This window comes from Vicugna pacos, chromosome 2 (assembly GCF_048564905.1).
Source record: "Vicugna pacos chromosome 2, VicPac4, whole genome shotgun sequence".
NCBI lineage: Eukaryota > Metazoa > Chordata > Mammalia > Artiodactyla > Camelidae > Vicugna > Vicugna pacos.
Window position 1 is genome coordinate 13,989,109 of NC_132988.1, and position 27,616 is coordinate 14,016,724.

Genomic DNA, 27,616 nt, shown 5'->3' on the forward strand with positions numbered 1-27,616 from the left:
GAATCAAACTGGACTACTTTCTCACACCATATACAAAAATAAATTCAAAATGGGTGAAAGATCTAAATGTAAGACCTGAAACCATAAAAGTCCTAGAAGAAAATATAGGCAGTATACTCTTTGACACTGATCTTAGCTATATTTTTTTGGATCTGTCTCCTCAGGCAAGGGTAACAAAAGCAAAAATAAATGGGACTACATCAAACTAAAAAAAAAAAAAAGAAGAAGAAGAAGAAAACTTTTGCACAGCAAAGGAAACCATCAACAAAACAAAAAGGCAGCCTACTGAATAGAAGACATTTGCAAATAGTATATTTGATAATGGGTTAATATCCAAAATACACATATAACTCATACAATTCACCATCAAAAAAACATTTTTTAATGGACAGAGGATCTGAATAGACATTTTTACAAAGAAGACATACAGATGGCCAACAGACACATGAAAAGATGTTTAACATTGCTAATTACCAGGGAAGTACATATCAAAACCATAATAAGATACCACCTCACATCTGTCGTAATGGCTATCATCAAAAAGACAACAAATAACAAGTATTGGGGATGTGGAGAGAAGAGAACCTTCATACATTGCTGGTGGGATTGTAAATTGATGTGGGCACTTTGGAAACAGTATGGAGTTTCCTCAAAATTTGAAAATAGACCTGTCATATGACCCAGCAGTTTCACTTCTGGGTATTACTAATTTGAAAAGATACATGCACACCAGTGTTCACTGCAGCATTTTTACAGTAACTAAGATAGGGAAGCAACGTAAGTGTCCATCAATAGATGAATGGCTAAAGATGTATATACATAACAATGGAATATTACTCAGCCATAAGTAAAATCTTGCCATTTGCAACATAGATCTGGAGGGTATTATGCTAAGGGAAACAAGTCAGAGATAAATATACGATCTCACTTATAAGTGGAATCTAAGAAACAAAACAAACAACAAAAACAGACTTATAGATACAGAGAACAAACTCTGTGGTTGCCAGAGGGATGGGGATGGGGAGGGTGCAGAATAGGTGAAGGGGGTAAAGGGTACATACCTCCAGTTATAAGGCAAATAAGCCATGAGGATGTAATATACAGCATAAGGAATATGGCCAATAATATTATAATAACTTTGGAGACAGATGGTTACTAGACTTATCATGGTGATCACTTCATAATGTATGCAAATGTCAAATCACTATGTAAAACACCTGAAACTAGCATATCAACTATATTTCAATTTTCTTAAAAAAGCATGTGTTCAGCCAGATTGAATAGTGTTGTTCTGTGATTCTGTACATTTGTACACGTTTGCATTTGGGAGCTATTGATGGCACCAGACCGACCATGTCTACGTGAGTTTCCTTGTTTTCATAGCACATGACAGAGATGACAAAGCCAGTAGCAAGTCAGACTGTTAACTGCAGCTGCCAGTTGATTCAGGTAGCAGTTTTGGATCAGGGTGGTGGTTCTCAACTGGGGGAAATTTTGCCCCACAGGGGACATTGGGCAATGTCTAGACATTTTTACTTGTCACAACTTGGGAAAGGTGCTACTGGCATCTGGTGGGTAGAGGCCAGCGGTTCTGCTAAATATCCCACAGTGAACAGGACAGTCCCTCACAGCTATGAATTATCCAGCGTAAAATATCAGTAGTCCTGAGGCTGAGATATGGTGATGTAGGGGAAGAGTGCAGTCATTAATACTTCCTTCCCTCCTGGGATCTAAGTTGTTTAGTTCCCAGGTGCCAGGCTTTTTGTCGTCCCTCTGCTGCCACAGAATTTGTAGATTTCACCTTTTCTTCAGTTATCCCTGCTTTCACCTAACCTTTTGTCCTGATTACCACCCAGGAGGCAGCCGAGATGATCCTTTTTTGGGGACTGCCATATTCTGTGACCCACCTACCTTAGTCAGGTCTGTAGAACAGGAAGAGGTGAGAGTGATAGTCAGAAACCTTTTTAGTGCTCAGCAGTGCTAGATGTCTGTGGATGGTAGGCAGCTGTGAAATAGCCACCAAATACTCACTATTGGCTCACTGCCAGGTGCCCTGGTGACAAAGTGCCCCATTGCTAGACTGCAAGTGGTCTGGAAAACTAAAGACATGTACATATGGTACATTAGTTTCAAGGGCTTTAATTGTGTGGCTGAAGTCAGTTGATGGGCCTAGAACAGCAACATCATAACCTAAAAATGTGTCCACAGTGCTGAGGCACCATCAGCCGCCCTGAGAGGTGACCAAAGGACTGATGTAGTCAGTCAGTAGTCAGTGTGATGATGGCCCCAGCTACCTCAGGGCAAATGGACCAACTTTTGGCAGGACTCACAGTCTGGCGTGCATGAGAAAGCTAGGGTCCCTTTGAGGCAGCAGCTATGCTTCAGGTAATGGGGTGGGAGACATGGTATTTCAAGAGTTGCTGAAGCTGGTGCATTTCAGAAAACACTATTTTTACTTGACCAGGAAGGTCTCTTTACTAAGAGATATACTGTCTCCAGCACCCAAAGCATCCAACAGGGAGTCAGGCTTCCTTTCGGTTGGAGGCAGGTCAAAGAGCAAAGAGGTGGCTGTTTTTCCTTGATTGCTAGAGATTAACCATTGTGAACCCACCCACACAGTCCCAAGGAGCTGCACGTGGTGAGCAGGCCCCTGAATTTTACTGGAGTTGACCAAACACCTCTGTTGGTAGAGGTGTGACAAAACCAGTCAAGGCCTGTTAAGACTGAGGATTCTGACTTGCCAACTAACAGGTCTGCCTGTACTGCGTATCTGAGACTATTCAAACTATTACCAAGACACATTTTATAAAGTTAATGGATTTTAAAGAAACAGAAAAAAATTCTTGGGCTTCTAGCCAAAACCAGAAAGTGACTTGTGAGGGAAAGAAAATTAGATTATCACCAGACTTTCATTAGCAATGCTTTATGCCAGAAAACAGCAGTATGTTTAAGATACTCAAGAGTTGAGGATTTTAGATCCAATAAAAGTGACTTTCAGGTATAAAGAAAATGACAAACTGTATTCAACATACAAGAATTCAGAAAGTATCTTGCCACGAGAACTTCCTGAGGAATCAACCAGAGAACAAGCTTCAACCAGAATAACTGGAAAGCAATCAGCTTAAGGGCTGGAAGTGAGCATTAAGCGCACACACCTGTAGCAGTGAGACTACGCAAGGGCTGAGAGGGTGAGTATTAAGTTTGGCCATGTGCTCAAGCCATCTAAACACAGTACTGTAATAACTTAGTTGGCCATATGCCAAAAAAATTTTAAACTGTTCTCACTAATCATATTGGTGGTGGTGGTAGAGACTCATGCATATAATGTGGGATAATGATGGTATGTATATTCTGTCAGCCAATGTTGTCACTGAGAACTTTCTCACCTTTTCCAGCTTTTAGACGCCTGTCACTTCCCTCTGCCCGTGGCCCTTTCGTCCTCAAAGCTAGCAACGTTGGGCAGTCCTCCTCACATTACATTACCCCAGCCTCCTCTTCTCACACTCCCACACTTAAGAACTTGCACAATCACATCAGGCCCACCCACCCAGTCTAGGGTACTCTTCCCAGCAGTCCTTTCTCCTTTTCACATCACTCTTCAAGTCGACTAGTGGTGCTGCTTCATGCACATTCTAGACGCAAAAGCCAGTTTCAAGTTAAGTTTTGCTACCTGCTTTAGTCATGCTTTAACATAAATGTCTTCATCTTCAGTAATTCATTTCAAAGATTCAAAAGTTGTATCCCTGATTAAAAAGTTTTCTTATGAAAGATCAAGGTAAAATTGTTCTAGGAATTTAGAGAAAGGCTATCTGTGAATACTTAGTATCTATGTTAAGTATGTAAGATATTTGGGGAACTTAGAATTGCCCTTTATAGTATTTATTAGATGGATGTTAACCACCTTCAAGTTGGCCTACGGGAAGGTAACTTGATTAAATCTATCATCAAACAGGCCAAACCATTTTTTAAAACTTAAACATTCTCTTTGGAAGTGTTATCAAATGAGCCCTTCTAAGAGAACCATACCAAGCCCGACTCAGAGATGTAGCAGATTAGAGCTTGACTAGCAAAATCATCTCACCAAATGATGTTGAGCATCAAGAAAATCACCACTTATGTAACTTAATTCCTGGTCCCCACCCTCAGTGACCACTCTATAGACCCAACTTCCACCTTAGAAAGCAAGCGTATTATTTGAGACCCAAATCTACAATACTGTTTATGGGGAAAACATTTACTTCATTGTGGGAAGTGAAGCATTTTGTATCTGTCATTTTGATAATTCTTAATATTTCACTCCATTATTCAACAAATATTGAACTTCAAGGCACTGGAGGGTTTAGCAGTGAACCCGACCAAAACAAAAAACTATCATCATGGAATTTCTCTAGTAGCCAAAAGTCAAACTATAGGGAGAGAAAAAAAACTGAAAGGTAGGGTTTTTAATAGGATGAACCATCAGCAAGGTCTACTGACTTAAGGTAGAAGAGAAGCTCTGGCCATCCAAGTGAAGAGTATTCCAAGCACAGGGAAACAAGTGCCAAAGCGCTCAGGTAAGAATGTACCTAGCTTATCCAGGGACAGCGAGGACAGTCTGGCTAAGAGAGTAAGGAAGTGGTAGTGACAGGTCAGAGGCAAGATCACATGGGACTTTTTGGGTGAACTGATCATCTATAATAAACTTCCACAAGGAGGGGGGGGACATGACAAAGGGAGACCATGAAGGTAACAACAATCCAGGTGGTAATGACTTGCTCCAAAGTGACAGCAGCTGCAGTAGTAAGAAATGGTTAAATTCCAGATGTATTTTGAATGAACTGTGGTCAAGGATGACTACAGAGGATTTTGGTCTAAAATAGAAGGGTGGGTAAAATTGTTGCATTCGGGAATACTATTTTAGACATGTTACATGCCTATGGTATCTAATGAAGATACCGAGCAGGCAGTTGGACAAGGAAGCCTGGAGTTCAAAGGTATAGACTAAGAAGTAAGAATCTGGAAGTCAGTTTATTTAAAACCAAGAAATTAAATAGTATCGAGTATTGGTAAATGTTCAAGGACTAAGCCCTAGGGCTCTCCAACACTAAGGCCTCAAACGAACTAGTGAAGGACAGTTTGAGGTTAAATTCAATGTGAGAGGAACTTTGAGGTTAAATTCCAGAAGACAGGTAAAAACAGGAGAAAATCCACTGTCAAATGGCACTAGTAGAGGTCACATAAAATGAAGGCCAAGAAAGAACCACTCAACACAGCAAATCTGGCAGTTCTGATAGCAAGACTCCTTAGAGTGGTGTGGGAGGAAAAAAAGCCCAACTGCAACAGGTTCAAGAAAAGTAAATATGAGAAATATGTTTAATTCTTCTAGGGGGGTTGAGTCAGTGATACCTAGAAAGATAGAGGATGCCTGTATGCTTGATGGGACTGGTGGAAGAAAACTGACAAAGGTGAGAGTTGATGGACCCAAGAACTTGACAAGCCAAGAGAAGGGAGCTGACGATCATTGTCCCAGCGACAAGAAGAAAAGGCAGAAAATATGGACACAAGCAGATGGCAGTGTGAAAATAACAGGAATGTGATGTTCTCTTCTCATCCTTTCTCAAGAAATAAGGTTATCAGCTGACCTGAGCATGAGAAAAGTTCTCAGGGTAGAGGGGATATAAAACAGAATGGGTGGGTGACTAGGAGCAAACACTGGAGAGTGGGCAGCATTAAATGCCCACTTAATAGGAGACCAATAACCCATTTCTCTTTCTCTGTCAAGTTCAGCTTGACCATGAAGGTGTACAGTGGGATATTAACAGCAAGAGGAAAAAAGACAGCACAGTTTTTACACACACAAAGAAACAAAAACTTAAAATGCCAATGAGCTCTTCCCTTTCCATTACAGTCTAATACACTGGTTCACAAAGTATGGTCCGTGGCCGTCAGCATCACCTGCAAATTTGTTTTAAAAATTTCACACCCCACCCTAGAACTATTAAATTGGAAACTGGGGGCAGGCCCCTGCAACACTTAAATAATCCTTCCAAATGACTTGAGAACCACCTTAAAAACTTAAGCCATGTTAAAAAAAAAAAGGGTTTCCTTTTATTAACCATCTATAACACTTCCAGATCATTCTAGCTTAAAATAGATCATTACATTTTCCTCAGCTACTGAGTAACCCAAGCAATGAATAAAATCCACACAAAAGGTCAGAAAAGGTCATGTTACCTTCGAATCAGACATCTGATTCCACAAACTGTCAGATGATCAAAAGAGAATTGTCAGAAATAAAACATCACAAATAAAATCTTTTATTTGTCACCATTAAAAGTCTGCATTTTAAACAGATTCTTGGACTGGCGGCTCATATCCATCAGCTCGTTCAACTTTAGCACCTGTCTCATCCCCAGTAGCTTTTCCAGAACTACTCCCTTCACCATGTAGCTCCATGAGTTTTCCCACTAAAAGGAAAAAATAACTGTTAATTACAGCAGACCATGTACCTTGAAACAGTGATCTTCAATCCTATGTAGCATGACAGGGAAAAAAAGGACCAGTGTGTTCGTACACACAATTTTTTCTTTCAGGAACCCCATGACCTCTCACTTACATTCAAACTTGGGCTTCTTCAGCATTTTTACTTTTCTAACAAAGACATCATGGAGTGGATAAATAGATTGGCAAGCCTTTTCTATGTCTTTTCCAATGCTGTCTGGAATCCTGTAAATTAGTAATGGTAGATTAGAATAATTTGAAGGTTAAATGATCTGAATTATACAGCTAGTCAGTAACAAAATTATCACTTGAGACTTCTGAGACCAAGCCTTATGGCTTTTCCATTACACCCATCTTAGCCAACTGCATGGGAACATCAGAAAAATGTTAACAGTTTTATCATCAGACATCATCTGGGACCGAAACATTTTGTCATCACTTATTCCCATACATTACTAATCGTGAAGGGTTTATCTATTCAGTGTATTTTTTCTAATTAAGGCAAAAACAAGGCGCTTCAAGTCGCACTAAGTTCCAGGAGAGCTTCATCTAAAAAAAAGATAAACCATCAAATAACTGAACATTTAACATGCTTTCATTTCAAGAGATGCAGCTAGATGGTTTCACAGACAATTTAAACACGAGTCTGACCTCACTTTGTCTCATGCTTTCTCTCATCTGAGGGTTGCATTACTTACAATTTATTGACCACCTCTTTCAAGTCATTTGTCTGCACCTCTCGGGTCATGATTTCCATCATCTTCTTCCGGATTTGGCGGACCTGTTGGTGCTGGGCATAAGAGGTCTTCCGAATCTGATTGTTGCGTTTTTTAGTAAAACCCACACAGAATAGACGAAGCAAATAACCATCGGTAGTCTTGACATCAACGTGAGCTTCAATCATGGTCTAGTGAAAAAAAGATACTGCCAGGTATACCAGGATTTAATGTTATCAACTTTATCCCTCAAATTCTAATTTAAAAATAGGCTGGAAGGTCAAGTAGTCAATACACAGTATTAAGGATGATCATATAAATGACTATTTACAGAATTTGCCTCCTTGAAGTGAACTCACCAAGCTATCCCAAATTCTTACTATCTGTCATATCTAAATAAATACTGAGACCTCTCAGCAGTCTTCCCTCCTCTCTGGGTGACTTCTCTATTCCTATCCCTATCTCAATAGCTCCCACCCTTTTACATATACATGCCTTATACAGACACATGCCGACCTGCTCCTCCCCCAATCCCTTAACTGTGAAAGATGAAATAAAAATAGGTTCTAAGAGACGCTCATTTTGGCATATACACCTATTCCATCTTTTTAGAAAAAGGTGTTCTAAGTAGTTGAAATACTAAAGCCATGCTGAGGATTAAATATTCAATTTCACAGCTAAAGTACAATTTTTAGAAATCCCTAATTAATTAATCTTCTTACTACCTAAATTCAAAAACCAAAACTATCTGTAGCAACAAAAATTGAAACGCCATCTTTGCATTTTGTAAATTTTATACCTTAGCTTAAGAAATGAATATAATACAATTATAGTGAAAGGGCCTTAAAATATTTCCAGAAATGCAACTATAAAACCTTAGGGGAATGTCAGAAATAAATGTAACGGTACAATCAGTATGTATCATTTGGGACCGAAACATTCTGTCATCATTCATTCCCACATACAAAACACCCCCAAACTCGATGGTTAGTCAGAAACATCTAAACCAAGTATTTCCTGCAGTAATACTAACATGTACTAAATGCTTTTTGTATCAAGTACTGTACTAAGCATGTTTACGTGAATCTTTTATTTCATCCTCTTAACTCCATGAGTAATACTCTTACCTACATTTTACAGGTAAAGAAACCAGGGCTTAGCAAGCTTTAAGTTACTTTCCAAAGAGAACATAATTGGGAAAAGGAGCCAAGACTTCAATCTCACACCAGAGGCTCTATTACTCCTATTGTAGCACAATAATCAAAACTAACCCAATCCATGCTTTCCCTATAAAATTCTCTAGATTTTGAGGTCCAGAGGTATTCTGCAGGCAAAGCTAAAACTGCAAACCTGCACCGAGACGTTCTTCAACCAGCCACTAATCCATGCAGCAAAAAAGCTTCGCTGATAACCCAATACTAAAGCTAGAACTCAATTTAAACAGCTTCACTGCTGTTGCTCAAGTTCAAGAGTGTCAATCCCAGAGTCCACTAACAGCAAGAAAACATCAAGAACTTGAAATCTAAACCTCAACTGCACAGCAAGCACCCTCCTGACATTAAAACATAACATCTTCGATCACACGCACCACAGCACCATGCACGCTAAAGGATTTCTGTTCTCACCTGCCATTTTTTGACCATGGAGCACATTTTGTCACGGGTAAGATCCATGCCATGGAAATTAGTCAGACAGTTTTTGCCCTGAACATCCTCAGTAATTAGCTTGAATTTTCTAAACGCAACTTCATCATTCTGCAGATCAGCAAGGCTCACTTCAAAAACACGACCCTTGAGGCCATCAGATGCAATTTCTATAAAACAAGAATCAATTGTGTTATTATAAACCACATAAGCAAAGTCAAATCAGCAAAGATAATGCTCGTGCATTAAGCTTAGAAAATTAATGGTAAGTTATAAAAACCTTAACTTTTGTTAAACAAATTGATATGTACACCAATGACTAACAGTGCTTATCAGAAGCTCAAATTAATGCACATTTTACTAGTAATTATAAAAACAGCACCTTGCTTCTACAAGTGGTGTACGAAAAACAAGCCCCAAAGGGGCTGAGGCTTCAAACAAAAGCTGACATTTCTTTCATGTATCCCACTGCAGAATCAACAGACCATACATACAGGTCTCAATTAAAAAAAAAAATACAAAGAATAAGATACTCACTGGTTCCTTGCGTTCTCGTGACTAGTGTTTTTCCAACATTTCTTATATTGAACATAGCTGGTGCTTTCACGTCATACCAATCTTTCTTAGAAAATGGATCAACCCTGGATTTTAAAAAATGCGTTAAGTTTGAGGGCAGATCGAGTTATTTTTAACTTCCCCCATCTTAATTACTTTAAATAGCAAACTGGAATGTAGACATTGGTGAAAACTAGTCCTCTTAGTGAGGGGAGCGGCGCATAGGTAAATCTAGCTCATCCCACTGTATTTCACACTGTGCAGATCTGACACCTCGGTAAATACGTCATGACACCGAAGTACTCTTCACCCCATCGGTCCTTCCACACCAGCAGCAATGCCTCCAAACAACGTGCACATCTCTTCAACTTTACTGGTACGTGAGGACACACACTGGCATCCCGGGCTCTTCGGGGTCTCGTGCTAGCCTACTAGGACCTCCCGTGTCCCACCCGGCCTAAGCAGCGGAGGAGTACAGGGTTCCGTGTGGACAAGAAAAGCGCCTCTCACATCTCCAGCTCCTGGGGTGGCATTAATTACCCGTGCAATTTACGAGACCCGTGAGCCCACAACACGGAACACGCTAGTCTTGAGTCGCGGGGGCAATCAGACTCAAAAGAGGTGCGACTAAGGCCCAGAAAGCCAAGGGGAGAGCACCCGGTCTGCCGCAAGGCAGCACCCAGATCCGCCAGGCCGCGGTTCGGGGTTTACCGACCCGGCACGGCCCGCGCAATCCAACCAACATCCTCGCCATCCGGCTCACACCGCGGCCCAGAACCCGCCCGCCGACTCCAACAGCGCCCCAAAGAGCAGGGGCCACAAACAGTCACCACTTACACTTTCTTCTTGGCTCCCTTTTTGCCGCCTTTCGTCAGGCGCTTGTTCTTGCCAACCGCCATGGTGCTGCTCAGGGAGCCAAAAGGGCGGAAGTGTATCTCGCGCGAGAACTTAGGCGTTCGGAGCCGGACGCGCCGTCTACGTGACCTTCGATCTTACGTTCTTCCGGCCTCACGAATATCGCGACAACAGAGAGAGGCACGCCTCCGACTGTAGCTGCGACAGCGCCCTCACGTGTGGGGAGGCTGCGCAGCAACCTGCCGGCCTCTGGCCGGGAGGCCGCGCTTGAGAGGCGCAGCTGAGGTGGTTTCTGCGACTCTGACGCCCGGAAGTAAATTTCCGCGGAAGAGGACGCGCACTCGACGTCCTTCGAAGCCGAACTTACCGTCTCACTTTCGCGCCTGTTTCTTCTCAAAAGCGTGGGATTTGGGACAAGACAGCGAGTCTAGGTTCATATGCTAGTTTCAGTAATATTTAGTCTCGTGACCTGTCAGTGCTTCAGTTTCCGTATCTGAAATGGAGGCAGTAATGTGTTCTATCTCGTAAGATTGTTAGTAGGATTCAGTCAGTTTAACTGAGGGGATGCTGGTCATGTTCTGCTTGTTGATACGGGCGCTGGTTAGCGGGGCACGTTCGCTTTGTGAACACCCGTCAAGCTGTGCACTTAATTTGTGTACTTTTCGATAAATGTCTTATACATTGATTAAAAAGGGGTTTTGGTTTTGTTTTTTTAATGGAATGAGTTCTACTCACTGTTTCCCTGAGGGACTAGGGCTCCCGTGTTGCCAGATACTTTGATTTTTCAAGAAAAGATGTTTTGTTTTTTCAATTGCAGAGGATAACGAAATACACATCCCAAATAGCGGTGGCCTGCTGGCTTCAAGTGTGCAGTCCCTGGAATGCTGGCCCACACAGGCATGGTACTCAGACAGTGGTATGTTGAGTTTCCTTCTCCAACTTCCCCTCTGGGGAAAAACCCTGTACCTGAGCCAGAAACCTGCTCCCACAAGCCTTGAAGTCCTTCCAAGCCTCCAGCCCTTACATCCGACTACCCTCACTTTCTAAAACAATCCTAAATCTCCAGCCCTGTCCTGAAATCTTTCAAGACTTCCATTAATCTCAGTTGTTTGCAGGATCAAGTCAAAGGTCTTATTTCACGACAATGTAATTACACCAAACACTAGTACTGAACTGTTCACTGAAAAACGGTTAAAGTGGTACATTTTATGGTATGTATATTTTATCACAATTATATTTTTTAAAACTGGAAGTCCTAAGCTGAGCCCACAAAACCCTTTTTATCTCGAGTTCCTCACCTCCGTTTACATCCTCACCATATCTCAGTCTTTAGTGGATGCCTCAACTCTGGTCGTTTAGAACTATGTAAAATTCCTTGGACTAGGTTTTCTCTTATCTCCATTCCTTTTCCCTCATCAGCAGGCAAATAACTGCATTTTCAAGACAACTCAGCTTCATTTCTTCTTTCACTAAGAGATTGATTCCGCAGACAAACAGGATTTCCCTCAGACCTGCTCCCAGAAGACCTGGCACTACTTTACTTGTTAGAACTATTGATTCAGCGTGTCTCTTTCTTACTGTAAGGAGGGCACACAATGCAGTCATTTTCCTATTTGTGCTCTTTTTTTTAGCACCTGGTGGGCCGTCAAAATATCTGTTGGATGAATAAGTAATAGTAGACAACGTTGGTGGTGTTCCCAGTCTTTTGAACTTTGTAGGTCAGCCCATATTTTTCACAATAATTTTGGGAACCAACGTGACTGCAAGTTTAAAATTCCACCAATCTATAAAACAAAACCAAAAACAACTGCCATTTTCTATCGGCATCATTTCATTTTAAAATATTATTTTGACTCCCAAAATTTAAAAAGACATATCCTTTGAAAAGACAGCCCTTTTAATTTAAATCAGTGTTATGAAAAATTCTATAGACCTTACATTGTTTGTCTCATCGCAGATTAGTGAATACTAGTGACCAGTGGAAATCAGTTAGTCCTTCCAAATGTAATATATATATATTTATTTTTTAAGAATAGAAAGGAGTTTATTAGGAGTACACTGTCATGGGCAACAACAAGCCACACAGGTGAGGGGTGCCTGTGTGAGCCCTTACAAATATAATACTGAGTCTAGTAAACTCTGTATTGATTCTATGCCTATAGTAACCTTGACTAAGTTAACCTAGATAGCAGTTCACTAGCTTAAAATTTTCCCAATGGAAAATGTTATAGACCGCCCAGGCTACCTACTCTAGAATGAAAACTAAGCTTGCATTCTTCCTAGTCTGACGCCTATTTCTGCCCAAGAATGAAAGCCACCCGGGAGGCATTATTGAAGTCAACTGCATCTAGTTTATTCTGGAGACATCAGCACCTAAGGGATTTGTCAGAGGTATGGATTTCACTCTTCAAATTTGTATTGTAATGAAAGCTTTTAAAATAAAATTATATTTCCCTGACACGTTAAATGATGCAATCATCAGTTTTAGTTAAATTAAATGAAAAGACAGCATGGGAGGTATGAAATCAGTTTATTGGGTCTCAACCATCTAAGAATCTCAAAATTCAGATAGAATAAAATGGAAGAGAAAAATATCAGAATACAGCAAACCTAGTAAGGTGTCAATATTATTTTATTAATTTTCTTTCCATCTGTGACTCATCTATTAAATCTATCCAGTGATTTTTTTTGAATTTTGAATACTGTTGTTTATTTCTGAAAGTTCTATTTAGTTCTTTTTCAGTTTTTGCCACCTAAAAATTTTTTTATTGATATAACATTGGTTTATAATGTTGTATATGTTTCATGTGTTCAATTTATGTCATTTTGTAGTTCCTTATTCTTTCAGACATCCTCAGTATAGATGTAAACCCAGGAAGCATAATTGTGATTGGCATCTGAAGTGGCTGGGCAGTCTTGTAAGAGAGCCTGTAACCTGTCCACCTAGCGCTGTCTAGCTAGCTGTGGGGAGATAGTGTCAGAATTGAGTTGAATTGTAAGACACCTAGCTTGTGTCCAAGAATTGCTCCTTGGTGTGGGAACGCACCCCTCCACACACATGTTGGAACGGGTTCCAGAATTGTTTTAACATCGTTTTCTCCCAGTCTGTAAACACCCCTGATCTTATTTCCTTGTCTTCTCAGCTGCGCCCCATGGTTGTTCATCTGAGCAACATACTTTTTCACTGAAGCTCTGTACTTCCTTGTAGCCTGAACCTCGTCTGACCCTGCCCGGAAAACTCTAAGCCTAGAGCAGCGTGCGGCTTACCTTCTGTGGGGGTATTGCCCCCAGTTTTTCACTCCACCCTGTACCTGTGACCTTGTGTTGTCCCCTCTCACGTTGACTGTGGGCTTGATAGCGTGACTTGCTTTAGTCCAGGAACATTAGCGACTATGACTTGAGCAATGGCTTAAAAAATGCTGGCACACATGGGGTTTGCTCTTTCTGCTCTTTAAAACACTGAGCCCACTTAGCTAAGAAGCCTGAGCTAGCTTACTGGAGAATGAGAGATCATTTGAAGCAGAAATAACTAGTCCTAGCCAAGGTCTCCCCAGAACAACCAGCCTCCCAACCATCAGGTGTTTGAATAAGGCCATCCCAGATGATTTTAGTCCAACTGAGCTGGCCCAGAACAGAAGAACCACCCAGCTGACACCTAGCATCTTGACAGATAATAAATGCTCATTGTTTTAAATCATTCAGTGTTGGGAGAATTTGATTTGCAGCAAAAACTAACACGCATTTTCTCTTCCCTTCCATCTACCCTCATGGCATGATTAGAGAAAACCACATATTTCAGACTCAAACTATTAGAAATTAACAGTGTCACATCTCAGCTGGGTCTTGGGTCTCTGATGATCCTTTTACCTGTCAGCTCGCCTTCCTCTTTCTCTCCATGTCTGACTATTCCAGTCCTTCACCGTGCTTCTCCTGTCCCCAACTCAGCCTAACCCCCATCACTTTTAAAAAGAAAATGATGTAATTCAGATAACATAGGGGCTTGCAGGTTGCAGTCAGGACTCTGGGTGTTTTTCTGTGTGGGATGAGAAGCCCTTGGAAGATTTTGAGCAGCAGTGTGACACTGGCTGCTGTGTGGAGAACTCAGTGTGGTAGAGCAAGAGTAGAATCAAGGAGAAGTTAAAACCAGGTGACGGCAGCTCAGTCTAGGGAAGTAGGGAGGATGTGTGGCGGGTGGAGAGCCGTGGAAACAGGACACCACTGATGGAGACTAAAATGCAGATAACATCCTCTGGGCATGTGAAGTGCAGGTGCCCTAGGTGAAAGGATGTAGTGGAAATTCTGGTTATGTTTTGAGGATAGGAGCCAAAAAGATTTGCTGATGAATAGGTGTGGGAAGAGAAAGAGGAATCAAGGATAATCACGTTTGATTATAATGATTTTTGTTTTTTAATTGATGCTTCCCTACCCCATCCCCTCCTGGGAAGAAGGCAGAGACTGTCCTAAATATCTCTCTTTGTATGCTAGTCTTAAATGACTTGTATGGCACATTTTCTTTGGAAATTTGTCTTTTCTCCTTTCATTTCTATTTAGAAAGTGAAAATAGTATATAGCAGTGAGTTCTCCTCGTAGAGGTGTCCCAGGTGGGATTAGGAAAATGTGCTCTATTTCCTCGCAAAGCACAGTGATCAGAATAGTACCTGTCAGTGAACTATTATCAGTTGGCAAAGAGATAAAGAGCTTTTGACAGAATGAAATCAGTTACGTCACTGAACACACTGTTAAGTTCAGGTGACTGTTTTTTTTCCGTAGTGAAACTTTGTCTGTTAAGGAAGTAGTACGCTGATTTGCATTCTGGCTTAAGCTCCTTATCTTGTTGCCAGTTGGCACCGTTTGCTGTACCACAACAGAGGATCAGCTGGATCGGCTGAGAGCTGCAGAATGTCTTATTGGGCATGCCAGACACATTAAAGACCTGGAAAATACCTTCCAGTACCAAGATGCTCTTCCAAGTTGTATAGGGAAGATGATGTATCTGAAAATGAGCAAATAAAGTTTTTGAAAGGACTTTACAAGTTTAAAGGCCACAAGATGCAGTGGAAAGAACATGGATTTTGAAGTCAGTCCTGATTTTACATCATTGCTCTGCCACCTACTATGTGACCTTATATTGTCTTTGTTTTTTCACTGGTAAGTGGGAAAAATACCTACCTCCTGCGGTTACTGTGAAGTTCAAATGACACAGTATACATTAGAAGCCTAGCACAGGGATTAACACATAGTGGGACTCAGTAACTGTTAACACTCCTCTTCTCTGTCTCTCCAAAATAAATGTCACATTTATTATCTAGCTTTTCCTCAGCTGCCCACTCACACTCATGTCAACACCTCTCTACCCTCAACCTTGTTAAATGTCAAGTGTTACTCCTGCTGGAATCGCTTCCCCTGCCTAACTCAGCCTGTGTGGTTTGGCATGGATGACAGATAGGAAGAAGGAACTTATCCAGGAAGCAAAGCAAGAGAGTTGAGAAGGACAGCTGAGATTAAATCTGTACACGGTGATACTAGTGTCATCACAGAAGTACAGTAGGACGACAATCAAACAGGATTCCTTATTACCATTGCTGTCACTAAGAACAGCACACGTCCTAGGGACACTCACATTTTTTTGTACCCGCACAGCTGTTGTTACTGGCTTTAGGTGGGAATTGTAACCACTTCCCTCACACTGTAAGACTGCAGGTAGTGGGACTTTTCTTTGGGACGTCAGCATCTCACAAAGTGAAAACCTAGCATGGAGTCTAGTATTGTCACCATTTGGTATCATGTAGATCTGAGGTCAGTCTCACCTTATCACATAGCAGTTTAACTTCAGGAAAGTTTTTAATCTTTCTGAACTTGTCTTCACCTTACTCTATTAGCTGGAAGTTGAGTTCAAGGCCGCCATGTTGCGCAGCTCCAGGGAGTACCCCTCTTGTAGCTTGCACAGGGAGATAAGCAACAACTTGATTCAGGAATCATAACAGGACTTCAAAAATAGTGGCATATACAAGGTGAAAATTATTTCTTACTTATGTGACAGTCCAAGCATATACAGTCCAGGGCTGATGCATCAGCTCCATGCTACTGGGGACTTAGATTTCAAAGGTTTCATCACTCAGATTATTCTGCCATCTACATGTTACTTTCATTTGTGTGGCCCAAATGAAAAGTTAACACTTAATCCAGCAAGGAGAGGAAAAAGCAAAGAGGAAGGCGTATTCCTTTACTTGCAGAATACCATATACAAGTTCCACACATCCACTCTGCTCGTATAACTTTGACATACTTAGCCGTAAGAGAGGCTGGGAGATGTAGACCTTAGCTAGATAGCCATGTGCCCAAGCATTCTATTACTTTTCAAAAAGGGAAGAATGCATATTTATGAATAATTTGTCTCTGTCCGCCTTACTTGTAAATTACTTTTGAAAATTAAGTGCATGGAAAGTGATGCAAAGTAGGTGTTCAAAACAAAGTTTGTTTCTTTTTTCCTATTCCTCTCACCCTTATACCCCAAAAGGGACATTATTTCCAACAGCTACTCATTAGCAATACATTTACAAGCATAAATAAGAATTATATAGACTTCATTTTTTTCTTAACTGGATAACCATTCTCTATTAAAATATGGAGTACAATCATGAATGCATGAAAGGTGCTGCAGATATAAAAGGCTTGGAATCAGGGAGCACCAGAAAGAACCTTGAATGGGCTGATTTTGATCATGAACTTGGTTCATAAGAACTGAGTGGGCTAATGGAAATGATGGTAAGCAAATTTGTGTGAACAGTTCAAGGGATCCCAACATAGGGTTCAAATGACTGAGAGTTGCTTTGAACTGTCGTTTAAGGGATAAACCGCTGGTCCAGGGAAGAAAGGATTTTGGTTCTGGAGGGAATTTAGTCTGGGCCTAGGTGGAAATATTTTTGCCTAACAGGAGACAATAGGTCAAAAATAGAGAAAGGTGCTTTTGACAAGAGAGGAGTAAATAAAGAGTAATTTTTTTAAGTGCATTTACTTACACATGTATATTTATTTCATTCATTAGTGGTAGGTACTATGAAATCAGGGCGTATAAAATATAAGCTGCCCTCAAGAATCTTATGGTCTAATATACTAAGGAGCTTGAGTGACGTAGTCCTGTACACTTACATCTGACCTAATCAGTATATGACACATTCAAATGGTACAGTAAAACAGCAATATATGTACCACCATAAAGTCCATGTATAGTCAAGTTAAATTATGGAGACTTTAAAAAGACTGTGCATAATAATATATCCACATATACACTTCCTACCCTCAGCTCCTGAAATCTGTATTGCAAATAGCATGGATACCCTCTTAAATAGGATCTCTGCAGTAATGTTCATTATAACAAGATTTTTACTTGTAAATCAGATATTTATTCATCCAATAGTATTATTTAGATACATAGTGTGACCTTTATCCTCTCAGTATATTCTTTATTTTGAGAACTTCTCAAAAACTGTGATAACTATGTAATTTGCAATTAACTGACATGACTTCAATTCCAGCTTCCCCACCAACTAGTCCTGTAATCACAGGCAAGTCACTTAATCCCTCTGAGCTTTAGGTCCCTGCAAAATGGAGATAGTAATGCCCGCCCTACCTGCCTCACAGGATTATTGCCATGCTCTCAGGAAAAGCAAAAACTACAGAGAAACAGTGATTTTTTTTTTAATTGCTACAATTTCAGGCCTTGACTGTACATCAGCATCCAATATGGTATTTAAATTGCCACCTAATTTTTCTGGACATCTTGAAAGATGAGCTTAGACTGAATTTCTCTTTTTCTCTGCCAACCTACCACACAACCTCATGTTTTCTATTCCTATTTCTGTTTCTGCATTTTTCCTTCTCAATAATTGCTAAAATGAGAAGTGGTTTAAGTTATTTAAGCTGCTGGTAATTACACTGAAAATATGGATAAAACAGGTAGAAGCTTTTTTTTAAACCTTTCTTTTTAATTAATCAATTTATTTATTTGAAGTATAGTTAGTTACAGTGTGTCAATTTCTGATGTACAGCATAATGTCCCAGTTTGCATATATATACATATGTTCATTATCATATTCTTTTTCATTAAAGGCTATTACAAGATATAGAATATAGTTCCATGTGCTAAACAGAATAAATTTGTTTTTTATCTGTTTTTATACATAGTGGTTAACATTTGCAAATCTCAAACTCCCAAATTTCTTCCTTCCCACCCCTTTTCCCCTGAAGCTTTTGTTATGTTATGGTAGTGAGAAAGAAAATTAATATTGTGGAAGTCCTATTCTGGTAGTAGAATTATTTACATTATCTCAATTAATCTCTTACAGTCTTCACAACAACGAGGTAAGACAAGATTATTAAATAAGAAAACAAAACCCAGTGGTTTAGTGACTCGCCCCAAATCACACAGCTGTAAACATGGAGCTGGGATCCAAACCCAACTTTGAGTGCAGAGATCAATTTTTTTCCTCTAACAAATTCCCAGATGATGTTGCCTCTCCTGGTCTTGCTCCACATTTTAAGAACCACTGGACAAGGCTCTGCTGTATTCATCACCTAGTATCAAAGATACTGTATTCAACATTGGGTTGGAAACTCAGCCTATATTGGCTAGGGAACAACTCAGGTTACCCCTCTTGAAACACACACACACACACACACACACACACACACACTCACTCTGCTTTTTAGTTTATGCTCTAAAAAATAGTTAGAAGAACGAAAAACATGAGACATATAGAAAACAAAACTGGCAAATGTAAATGCAGTCCAATAACATTACATTTGAATGGATTAACCAATCCAGTCAAAAGGCAGACATTGTCGGACTGGATTTTTACAAAAGATTCAACACTATACTGCCTACAGGAGATACAGTTTATATTAAAAAATACAAATAAATTGAAAATAAAGGAATGGAAAAGGATATATCATGCAAACAGCAAAAGAAATTAGAGTGACTAATATTATACAAAATAGACTTAACAGCTTAGCAAAAAATGTTATTAGAGATGGAGGGGTATTTCATAATGATAAAAGAGTCAATCTATCAGAAAGCTATAAAAATTGTAAACTTACATGCATCCAACAACAGACCATCAAAATACGTAAGGCAAAAACTTAACAGAAATGAAGAGAAAAATATTTCTACAATAATAATTGGATACTTCTATATTCTATTTTCAAAAATAGCTAGAACAACTGGATAGAAGAGCAATAAAGAAATAGATGACTTGAACAATGCTACCAACCAACTAGATCTAATAGATGTCTATAGAGCACTCCACCCAACAACAGCAAAATGCAGTCTTCTTAAATACACATGGGAGATTCTCCAGGACAGACTATACGCTCAGCCATAAAACAAACCTCAGTACATTTCAGAGGAGAGAAATAGTATAAAGTATGTTCTCCAACAAATAAAGGAGTGAAATTAGAAATCAATAACAGAAGGAATTGGGGAAACTCACAAGTATGTTGAAATTAAACAACACACTCATGAATATGCAAAGAGTCAAGGAAGAAAGCAAAAGAGAAATTAGAAAACACTTTGAGATGCATGTAAATGAAAGCACAATATGCCCAAACTTACAGAGTTAGCAAAAGCAACACTTACGAGATAATTTAATCACCAACACGCCTGTATTAAAAGAGAAGAAAGATCTCTAATCAGTAACTTAACTTTCTACCTTAAGGAAAGCAACTAAAAGGAAGAGCAAACTAAATCTTAGGCAAGCAAGGAAGGAAATAATAAAGATTAGGGAGGAAATTAATGAAATGGAGCATAGAAAAATAGAGAAAATAAATAGAAACAAAAGCTGATCCTTTGACAAGATCAGCAAAACTGGCAAACCTTTAGCTAGACTGACCAAGAAAAAAATTCTTTTAAGACTCAAATTACTTGAATCAGAAATGTAATATTATTGCTGGCCTTACAGAAATAAAAAGGATTATAATGGAATGCTATGAACAATTGTATGCCAATAAATTAGATAAATTAGGTAACTTAGATGAAATGAACAGATTCCTATAAAGACACTAACTACCAAAACTGACTCAAGAAGAAATAGGCAGTCTTAACAGGCCCAAACCAACATTGAATTAGTAATAAAAAGTCTACCCACAAAGAAAAGTCAAGGCCCAGATGGCTTCACTGGTGAATTCTACCAGACATTTAAAGAAGAATTAATACCAGTTTATTGCAAAAAATAGAGGATATGGGAACACTTTCCAAGTCATCCTATAAGGGCATAAGTACCCTGATAACAAACTAGGCAAAGCTATCACAAAAAGAAAACTAAAACTCACTATCTCTTATGAATATGAATGCAAAAGTCCTCATCAGAATACTAGCAAACTAAACTTGGTAACATATAAAAGAATTATACACCATGACCAAATGGGTTATATTTCAGGAAGGTAAAATTGGTGTAATATCCCCAGGTTAATACATGTAATACACCATATCAACAGAATTAAAAGCAAAAACCAGAATGGAAAGACAACCTATGGACTGGGAGAAAATATTTGTGAATGATGTGACCATCAAGGGCTTAATTTCCAAAATACACAAATAGCTCATACAACTCAATAACAAAAAACAAATGACCCAATCAAAAAATGGGCAGAGGACCTGAATAGACATTTCTTTAAAGACATATTGATGGCCAGCAGGCACATGAAAAGATGCTCAGAATCGCTCACTATTAGAGAAATGCAAATCAAAATGTCAATGAGGTATACCTCACACCAGTCAGAATGGCCATCATCAAAAAAAGTCTACAAATAATAAATGCTGGAGAAGGTATGGAAAAAAGGGAACCCTCCTACACTGTTGATGAGAATGTAAATTGGTATAGCCACTATGGATAACAGTATAGACGTTCCTTAAAAAACTAAAAATAGAGTTATCATATGATCCAGCAATCCCACTCCTGGGTGTATATCTGGAGAAAACTCTAATTGGAAAAGATACATGCACCCCAGTGTTCACAGTGGCACTATTTACAATATCCAAGACATGGAAGCAACCTAAGTGTCCATCAATAGATGAATAGATAAAGATCTGGTATATATATATATATATATATATATACATACATACACAACAGAATATTACTCAGCCATTAAAAAAGAATGAAATAATACCCTTTGCAGCAACATGAATGGACCTAGAAATTATCATATTAAGTGAAGTAAGTCAGACAGAAAGACAAATATCATATGTTATCACTTACATGTGGAAACTAGAAAAATACAAATGAACCTCTTTATAAAACAGAAATAAACTCACAGACATAGAAAACGAATTTATGGTTACCAAAGGGGACATTTATATATATGTAAAATGGAATCACTTTTGCTATACAACTGAAACTAACACAATATTATAAGTCAACTATTGATCAATTTAAAAAAAAAGATACGAGGTTCTAAGCCCTTACAATTTGATGAATCCAATCTCAAAAAATTACTAGGCTTGTTCAGGAGATGGTGGCAGTGAAAGTAGAGAGGAGGAAATGGATTCTATAGATGATTCTGTGATGGTATCTCCATAGAATTTGTTGCTAGAAGGCTGACAGACTGCTAGAACTCTACTGTGGAGGAATAACCGTAGAGTTCTGAGTATGAAAAAAATGACCTGATCTTTCTTCATACCCAGATGTACCATATACCATTTCTTTCTGAAGATAAAGTCTAAGTATACAATTAGGGGAAAAAAAGACAAAACAGAAACAGACTCATAGCATAGAAAACAAATTATGTTTATCAAAGGGAAAGGGAGATGGAAGGATAAATTGGGAGTAGGCAATTAACAGATGCATACTATGATATATAAAATAGATAACAAGGATTTATGGTATAGCATAGGGAACTATATTCAATATCTTGTAATTATAATGGAAATGAATTGAAAAAATATAGATATACATATATATGTAAAACTGAATCACTTTGCTGTACACCTGAATCTAACACAATATTGTAAATCAGTTATACTTTAATTTGTTTATTTTAGGGGGGTAATTAGGTTTATTGAATGGAGGTACCGGGGCTTGAACCCAGGACCTCATGCATCCTAAGCATGCACTCTACCACTGAGCTATCCCATGCCCTCTGTACTTTAATTTAAAAAAATCAAAAACTACATGATCATCTCAATACATGCAGAAAAAGCCTTGACAAAGTCCAACACCTTTTCATGATAGAAACAAATAGGAATAGAGAGGAAATACCTCAGCCTGATAAAGAGCACCCATGAAAAGTCCACAGCCAAGAGTATACTTAAATGTAAAAGACTGTATGATTCCCCTCAAAGTTCAGAAATAAGACAAGGAAGTCCATTCTTGCTACTTCTACTCAATATTATGCTAGAGGGTCTAGCAGGGGAATTAGGCAAGAAAAAGAAATGAAAAGAATTCAGATTGGAAAGAAAGAAGTAAAGCCATATTCACAGATGACATGATCTTATATAGAGAAAATCAAATGAAAAGCACAAACACACACACACACACAATGAGAAGCAGCACTATTTACAATAGCCAAGGCAGGGAAACAACCTAAATGTCCATTGACAGATGACTGGATAAAGAAGTTGTGGTATATTTATACAATGGAATACTACTCAGTCAGAAAAAGAATAAAATAATGCCATTTGCAGCAACATGAATAGCCCTGGAGAATGTCATTCTAAATGACGTAAGCCACAAAGAGAAAGAAAAATACCTTAAGATATCACTCACATGTGGAATCTAAAAAAAAAAAAAAAAGACAAACGAACTTATATATAAAACAGAAACAGACTCACAGACATAGAAAACAAACTTATGGTTACCAGTGGGAAAGGGGGTGGGAAGAGATAAACTGGGAGTTCAAGATTTGCAGATACTAACTTGTATATATAAAATAGATAAACAAATTTATACTGTATAACACAGGGAACTATATTTGATATCTTATAGTAGCTTACAGTGAAAAAGAATATGAAAACAAATATATGTATATTCATGTATAACTGAAGCACTATGCTGTGCACCAGAAATTGACACAACACTGTAAACTGACTATACCTCAAAAAAAAAATTAAAGCTGTTACACTAATACAGTTATGTTGCAGAATGCAAGATTGATATACAAGAATCAGTATTTTTATACATTAGCAATGATCTGTCAGAAAATGAAATTAAGAAACAATTCTACATACAATGGCATCAAAAAGAATAAAATGCTTAGGAATAAATTTAATAAAAGAAGTACAAAATAAATACATAAATAGAAATAAACCCATGTGTCTATGGTCAACTGATTTTCAAAATGAGTACCAAGACCATTCAGTGGGGAAAGAATAGTCTTTTCAGCAAATGATGCTGGGATAACTGGATAGTCACATGTGAAGGAATGAAGTTGGATCCTTATCTAATACCATATATAAAAATTAACTAAAAATAGATCAAAAATCTAAATTTAATAGCTAAATTTGTACAACACAAAATAATTGAAGTAAGTCTTCTTGACCTCAAATTTGACAATAGATTCTTAGTTGTGACACCAAAGGTATGAACCAAAATGAAAAATAGACAAATTGGGTTTCATCAAAATTAAAAACTTTTCTACTTCAAATGACACTATTAGTAAAGTGAAAAAATAATCCACTGAATGGGAGAAAACATTTGCAAATCATATATTTGATAAGGGAATTTTATCTAGAATATATAGAAACTATCAACTCAGTATTAAAGACTGATAATCCAATTAACAATGCACAAAGGATCTGAGTAGACATTTTTCCAAAGAAGATATACAAATGGCCAAAAGAAGCATATGTAAAACTGAATTACATTGATAGTCATTAGGGAAATGCAAGTCAAAATCACCATGAGATAATACTTCACACCCACTAGGATGATAGTAATCAAAAAGTCAGATAATAACAAATATTGGTGAGGATGCTGAGAAATCAGAACATTTTTACACTCACTGCTGGTAGGAATGTAAAATGGTGCAGTCACTTTGCAAAATAGATTGGCAGCTTTTCAAACTGTTAGAGTTTCCATATGATCTGGCAATTCCACTCCTGGGTATATAACCTAAAGAACTGAAAGCCAAAACTTGCTCACAAATATTCATAGCAGCACTGTTCACAATAGCCAAAAGGTGGGAATGACCCAAAGGTACATCAACAGATAAATGGAGAAACAAAAGATGGTATATCCATACAGTAGAGTATTATTCAGCCAACAAAAAAGAATGGTACATGCTACAACATAGGGAATCTTGTAAATATTTTGCTAAGCAAAAGAATCCAGACACAAAAGGCCAAATATGATTCCATTTATTGAAATAACCAGAGCTGGCAAATCCTTAAAGATGTAGAACTGATTAGTGGTTCCCCAGGCTGGGGGCAAGGGGAGAGAGAAATGAGGAATGACTGATAATGGGTACAAAATTTCCTTTCAGGGTGGTGAAAATATCCAGGAACTAGATAGTGGTGATGGTTGCATAACATTGCGAATACACTAAATGTCACTAACGGTTCATTTTTTTAGTATATTTTACCACAATAACAGTGATGAAAACAAAACCCATTTACCTGCCATCCAGTTTAAGAAATAAAACATTTCTAATAAAAAAAAGCTAACTTGGGGAGGGTATAGCTCAGTGGTAGAGCATGTGCTTAGCATGCTCAAGGTCCTGGGTTCAATCCCAGTACCTCCATTAAAATAAATAGATAAACAAACTAATTACCCCCTCCAAATACAAAATAACAAAACCAAACCAAAAAGAAAGCAAACTGACTTCAACAATAAAAATGGATTTTTAAATGTTTTTAAACAACTGTCAAAAAAATTAATCAGCCACTCTAGGAAAGAAAGAAATGGAAAATTTTACTTGAGTCAGGTTGAGGATTACAACCCGGAAATAGCCTCTCAAAAAGCTCTGAGAACTGTTCCGCCTGTTAAAGGCCAAAACAGTTATGTAAGCTTTTTTGAGACAGAGAAGGCTGTGCGCTAATTGGCAGTTTACACAATCCAGATCTGCAAGTACCAAATGGTGGGTCACTGTGACCTCTTACAAGATCAAAAAGGAATGTTATCTTTTAAAGAGTTGTCTTGTAGATATTAGGAGAATGTTGCTCTTTGGGGTTGAGCAGGTATTTCTGCCGATTGAGGGAGGTTTGGTCGATGCAAAATGCAGATACACAACGCACAGGAGAGTGGAAAGAGGCCAAACATAAAGATGTTTACTTAAAATTTTTCTTGTCCTGCCATAGAATATGAATTTTATTTCACAAAACAAAAGCAAATTAGAAACTTTCCTGCTTATAGTATGCCAAATACCAAAATACACAGTTTAGAGTTAGCTGTAGTGGGTTAACGGGGAGCCAAGGTAATTTATTGAGCAATGAAGTGACACATTCAGAACTGTGCTTTAGGAAATCCATCTGGCATCACAAGCTTCACTGGAGAGAGAGTGACTGAGGCATGAGGCCTCTTAGTGGTCTTGAGCCCCTTGAGGTTCTAAATTGGGCATGGTGGGAATGGAAAGAAACATAAAAGCCTGTATTTGCCCTTCTGTCTTTTATAGATCTACTGCACCTACAACTAGACTTCTGTTACAGCAAGAGTTAGCAGACCAGACTATACATAGCAGCATCCTTCTAGATACAGGCATATCTAGAGTTTCCCCAAACAAAACATCAGGCCAGGAAATAGCAGGCAGCCTAGGACTTTTTGTTGTTGTTAAGCAAGGAGTTGACAGTGTTTGGTTTTTTTAGTCTATATCCAACTGGCCTCAGATAAGCAGCAACTGCCGTGTCCTGATCATTGTTTAGGTGAATCATACATATTTTCTCATTAGCTCACCTAATCTTCTTTACAGACTTGTGAAGTGAGTACTACTTAGGTCCTTCTTATGGATGGGTAAACTGGGGTTCAGAGAATAAGAAACCTGTCCTTGAAGGTGAGGTGGGTTGGACTTCACACCTATCTCCAAAGCCTGTGTTCTCAAGAAGGAAAAAAAAAGTTGAAATTGAGAAGCATGGTGTTTTTGATGCTCTAATCATGTGTCTCTTCTTTCAGAAGGGTCAGGGTGAACTTAACTCACTTTTGGGAAGTTTGAACGTATTCATTTTAATCAGTCCTTTGGGAACTCACAAAAAGATTTCTTTATGTACATCCCTTCCAAGATTTTAAGCTGTTGCATTATCATCTCAGAAAGATAAAGCCACAGGGCAAGGTCACACTCCTGAGGTTAGGGGTGAGAGCCCAAGGAGCTGGCCTTTTCCAGAGAGGAGGTGGGACCTAGACGGCCAGGAGGGGGAACTGCAGGTATTTGGCTGGGAGTTACTCTATTGTTTTCTTGAGAATTTATTTTGAGGCCCTCCTAGGGGAAAAAAAAGGATGACCTCTGCAGCTGGGAGGCAGCCAGGCCTAGGCACCAAAGCTGAAGATGAGTCTTATCTTAGCAAAAATCATCTAGGCTCATGTTACGCTTGTTCATTTGCCTCTTGTCATCCCTCGGCCTTTCGTAAAATCTTACTGAAATGTTTCAGCTTGACTTAATTAAGCCACAGGAAGTTAAGAGAGGAGCTCTTTCTACCTTAGACCAGAGGTTACAGAATCAAGGTTGGGGATTAAGCAGCCCAGCACTTCTCACCACTGTCCGCCGCTGGTCTCCTGCCCTCCACTGTCTGCTCTGGATGAGCAGAGATGTGATTTGTATTAAGGGACCCAGGGGCTCCTTATCCATTTACCTTAGCACAATGTTTTCCAAACTGCAGGTCAGACCCATTAGTAGGTCATGGAATCAATTTAGTGAGTGTCAGGCAACATTTGTTTTTAAATGAAATGGAATACAACTAGAATGTACTTAGTTTAACTATTGTTTTATGAGTTTCTGTTTCAGTTTTTTAAAAATATAAAATGTGTGTATGTGTGTTGGGCCATCATGTAAAACGTAATTCTTCCTGTGCATTATGATCATAAAAGTTTGAATACCACTGCTACAAGTAGATGTCTTAATGGAATCAATTAGAGTATGTCAAGGGGGAAAAATTGGGTCCTTACATTTTGTTGTATTTTTCTTTCACTTTAGGATTTGTACCCTCAGAGGTTTTTCCCTTTAACACATATAGAAAATAACCTTCCTTTAAAAAATTGGTTTGGGTGCTTTCATTCAGGAATTTTGCACTGTTTAATGGCTTGCAACTCTGTCAACACTTTTGTTTGGCCTGCCAGGAATGAAAAAGCAAATCTGCTAGTGAATTTGGGTGCCTGGAAATAGTGATCTTTGGTGGGACTTGAACTTCTTTAACTTCTTTACCTCTTTTAAGAATGAAAGTTATAGACC

General features: G+C 38.7%; 1 protein-coding gene, 2 long non-coding RNA genes and 3 other non-coding genes across 6 annotated transcripts; 1 reads left to right on the plus strand and 5 right to left on the minus strand.

The window, feature by feature from the left end:
- Positions 1-6,273: 6,273 nt before the first annotated feature.
- On the minus strand, positions 6,274-10,387 carry RPS3A (ribosomal protein S3A). Its single transcript, XM_006209939.4, has 6 exons — positions 10,232-10,387; positions 9,377-9,480; positions 8,822-9,009; positions 7,179-7,387; positions 6,596-6,705; positions 6,274-6,446 (listed from the first exon to the last, which is right to left on the minus strand). The coding sequence occupies exons 1-6, from the start codon at positions 10,291-10,293 to the stop codon at positions 6,325-6,327; spliced, it is 795 nt and encodes a 264-aa protein (XP_006210001.1). The 5' UTR covers positions 10,294-10,387; the 3' UTR covers positions 6,274-6,324.
- On the minus strand, positions 6,853-6,924 carry LOC116276752 (small nucleolar RNA SNORD73). The gene has a single exon (XR_004186247.1). It is a non-coding gene; the product is annotated as a small nucleolar RNA SNORD73 (small nucleolar RNA).
- LOC116276749 (small nucleolar RNA SNORD73) lies at positions 8,080-8,152 on the minus strand. The gene has a single exon (XR_004186245.1). It is a non-coding gene; the product is annotated as a small nucleolar RNA SNORD73 (small nucleolar RNA).
- A 38-nt stretch (positions 10,388-10,425) lies between the features above and the next one.
- On the plus strand, positions 10,426-13,946 carry LOC116286144 (uncharacterized). Its single transcript, XR_012079722.1, has 4 exons — positions 10,426-10,680; positions 11,067-11,165; positions 12,533-12,640; positions 13,393-13,946. It is a non-coding gene; the product is annotated as an uncharacterized lncRNA (long non-coding RNA).
- Positions 13,947-14,627: 681 nt separating this feature from the next.
- On the minus strand, positions 14,628-21,784 carry LOC140700965 (uncharacterized). The gene is made up of 3 exons (XR_012079731.1): positions 21,712-21,784; positions 16,057-16,187; positions 14,628-15,242 (listed from the first exon to the last, which is right to left on the minus strand). It is a non-coding gene; the product is annotated as an uncharacterized lncRNA (long non-coding RNA).
- Positions 21,785-22,308: 524 nt separating this feature from the next.
- TRNAP-AGG (transfer RNA proline (anticodon AGG)) lies at positions 22,309-22,377 on the minus strand. Its single transcript has one exon. It is a non-coding gene; the product is annotated as a tRNA-Pro (tRNA).
- Positions 22,378-27,616: the final 5,239 nt, after the last annotated feature.